Source organism: Poecilia reticulata, unplaced genomic scaffold (assembly GCF_000633615.1).
Source record: "Poecilia reticulata strain Guanapo unplaced genomic scaffold, Guppy_female_1.0+MT scaffold_181, whole genome shotgun sequence".
Taxonomy (NCBI): Eukaryota; Metazoa; Chordata; class Actinopteri; order Cyprinodontiformes; family Poeciliidae; genus Poecilia; species Poecilia reticulata.
The window spans coordinates 842,011-845,082 of NW_007615018.1; the positions used below are offsets into that span (position 1 = coordinate 842,011).

Here is a 3,072-nt window from a genome sequence, read left to right on the forward strand (position 1 = left end):
CAGTGGGACTGAGCAGTGGGACTGAGCATGCTCAGTGGGACTGAGCAGTGGGACTGAGCATGCTCAGTGGGACTGAGCAGTGGGAGTGAGCATGCTCAGTGGGACTGAGTGGGACTGAGCATGCTCAATGGGACTGAGCATGGAGGCTAATGGACGAGTAGCGCATCTTGATTTTAAAGTTGTCATCCGTCGTGTTGTTGAAATGACGTCTGTCGAGAATCAGCGACAGATTCAGGTCACATGGGAAAAAAATCGGATAATTATYGGAGATGAGGAAAGTTTGGGATTTTTAATTAAACTTTAGTTTCATTTCACTTTTTTTGTCTCGTTCAGTTTTAATTAGGTTTTAGAGTCTGTTTGCTAGTTTTTGTTAATTAAATATTGTTTAGTTACAGTAGGAGTTTTAGTTGTTTTAATATTTAGTTAATTTTATGTACAGAATTTAAAAAGTCAAAGTGTTTTATTGTGATTATGTTTACATCAGTTGGGTTATGAATACTTAATAAAAATAACATTTGCAAAAAATGTATTCAATTATTGTTGAACATCAACTGACTGAAGTTTCCTCCAAATTTCTGCCGTTTCCATTTTGCGGACTAGCCTAGCGTAGCATAGCCTAGTGTAGCCTAGCATAGCATAGCCTAGCCTAGCTTAGCGTCGCGTAGCCTAGCATAGCGTAGCCGCCAGGAGGTTTACGGAGCGCCGTGATTTACCGGCTAACTGCTTATTCCACATCAGTTCAAAACGCCATTAAAAAGGAAAACAGAGAATATTACGTCTATAATCTCAGTATGTTCTCGTTAGCTTTATAAACGTTCCAGTTAGTTGTAGTTTTTCCCCGTTAATTACTGTTTATGTCAGTTTTTCAAACTTTCCACATGTAACTGCGATGCCTTCATAAAATCTGATCCGTCGCTCAGACCGTCGTGGAAACGTCCGGTTCAGGTCGCATCGTTCCTACCGTCTTTCCTGTAGCAGTGCTCCAGCTCGCTGCGGTGCATGTCGCTGGCGTCCAGGACCTCGATGAGGCCCAGCGACCCGTCCATCCGGCCCACCAGCAGCATGTCCTTGGGCTCGCTGCACCACAGAGACTCCGCCTCCTCCTCCGGCCACGCCAGCGCCGACACCCAGTGGGGCTGCACGTCCAGCAGGCCTTTACCGCCTGCAGGAGGACCAGCCAGATCTGAACCAGCTTTCACACAGAAACCTGCATCTGCTTGGTTCCCCCTACAGGATGGGAGGGGAACAGCAGCAGGAAACGGCAGCTTTACCGTTAACTTGCCAGATGTTGACCATTTTCTCCATGGCTGATGCCAGATATTTTCCAGTCACACTCCAGGCCAGAGGAGACAGGCTAGGGTCGCTGGGAGAGCCCAGAGTGGACATCCCATCCTCCGAGGAGCCATCACTGGAGGACAGACAGAGACRCATTTAATCTTTTCTGCTGACAAAAGATTAAATAAATSTGCAGATTTCTGCACCGGATTCCACGCAGCAAAAACACCAAATCTTACCGAGTGTTTTCCTCTCATTTCCAGTGCAAATGTCTCAGTACACATGAAATAGGACAAAACTAACTAACTTCTCAGAAAGTTATAGGCAGTTATGTTACGTCAATAATTCTTGAATACTGATAAAAAGTCGACATGGTGAAATTTAGTGCTTTAATGCTTTAGCATTAGCTTCTGCTAGGTGTTGATGTAACGTTTTAGCATTAGGGTAATTAATATTTACGACTAGCACTCTGGGGTTAGTGAAGCTAACTAGTTAGCGGTGTCCGCCTCTAAACCTTGAACACGATGCTAACGCTATGCTAACGCTATGCGTTAGCATAGCGTTAGCTACGTTTATCCCCAGGAGATCCAGGGCAGTTTTGTAGGACAGAGGAACTCACTCCTTGTTGAAGACGCAGGTCTGCTGCAGCGTGTACTGGCTCTTCGTCACGTTCCACACCCGGACCGTCCCGTCGCTGCCGCTGGTGGCCAGCAGGCCTTTCTTACTGCACCAGCCGCAGGTGATGACCTGAGGGAAGACGAGAGGTCAGGAGCCCATCTGGAGCCGGCCGCCGCCACAGGAGGAGGAGAAGCCACCGACCCGGCTCTGGTGCGCCTCCAGCTTGATGAAGGAGCACTTCCGCAGATCCCCCGCCATGTCGGCGAAGGTCTGCGGCCGGCTCTGGCTGTTGTCGCGGTCGTGTGCGGCCAGCGTGCGGACCAGCTGCTGCGCAGCCCACTGGCGGTGCTGGGAGGAGAGCCTGGAGGACAGGCAGCAGGCCGCCAGAGCGTTGGCCAGCTCCAGGGGGCCTACAGCGGAGGGATTATGGGAAGGATGGGCATATAAATGCGCAGTTAGACCTGCTCGACACGGAACAGAAGGCGAAGAACACCAGGTGAGTCAGGGAGGAACAACGGAGACCATGGAGCAAACAGAGGCTTTCTGAGCCAGAACCAGGAGGTTCCCATCAGATTCTGGTCCGTCAGAACCAGAGAAACTACAAACCTCTCTTCTCCAGGTCGGCCTTGTCGTAGACGGGCCGCAGCCGGGCRCCCTTATCCGCCAGCAGCGCCACCAGCGCCTGCGTCACCACGAAGTTGGGGGAGGTGATGAGCTTGTTCTCCTCTGCCACGCCGCGCAGGAAGCTGGGCAGGAACTTCCTCTGGATGGGGTCGTCCACCGTGGTCAGGTTCATGCCGATAGCCGCAGAGATCAGGTTCTGGAACACAAACATGAAACCGCCGGAAGTTTTACGGAATTTGAATCAGGTGAAGGTAAAACGGCCACTGGCTGAGTTCTGTGCATATGCTGTGAACTCTRGKAAGYAACTGATTGKTAATTTAGTTAAAGATTATTCCAATAATCGATTCATCTGGTTGATGGTTTCAGCCTCAGCTCAGATTAAAGGAATAATCTGCACTGTTAGCGCTGAGATGCYAACATGTCGCTGACTCATTACTGCTGACTCATCATTTCATAAACCTCCGGAGACGCATCGATTCTCTCCGTTCCTGCCGTCGGCCTGGCAGCTGCTGTGTCTCATTGACCTTTGACCTGTGTCCCCCCTGACCTCCTGTG

General features: G+C 50.1%; 1 protein-coding gene across 1 annotated transcript in view; it reads right to left on the minus strand.

Annotated features, from left to right (window-relative positions):
• The window catches only part of herc1 (HECT and RLD domain containing E3 ubiquitin protein ligase family member 1), a 55,939-nt gene that overhangs the window by 17,281 nt on the left and 35,586 nt on the right, over positions 1 to 3,072 (minus strand). Inside the window, exons 50-54 of the mRNA XM_017303094.1 lie at positions 2,500 to 2,749; positions 2,095 to 2,354; positions 1,895 to 2,022; positions 1,272 to 1,408; positions 962 to 1,162 (exon numbers count right to left, since the gene is read on the minus strand). Of these exons, the coding sequence (XP_017158583.1) occupies positions 962 to 1,162; positions 1,272 to 1,408; positions 1,895 to 2,022; positions 2,095 to 2,354; positions 2,500 to 2,749 (976 nt within the window). The remainder of the gene's footprint in view (positions 1 to 961; positions 1,163 to 1,271; positions 1,409 to 1,894; positions 2,023 to 2,094; positions 2,355 to 2,499; positions 2,750 to 3,072) is intronic.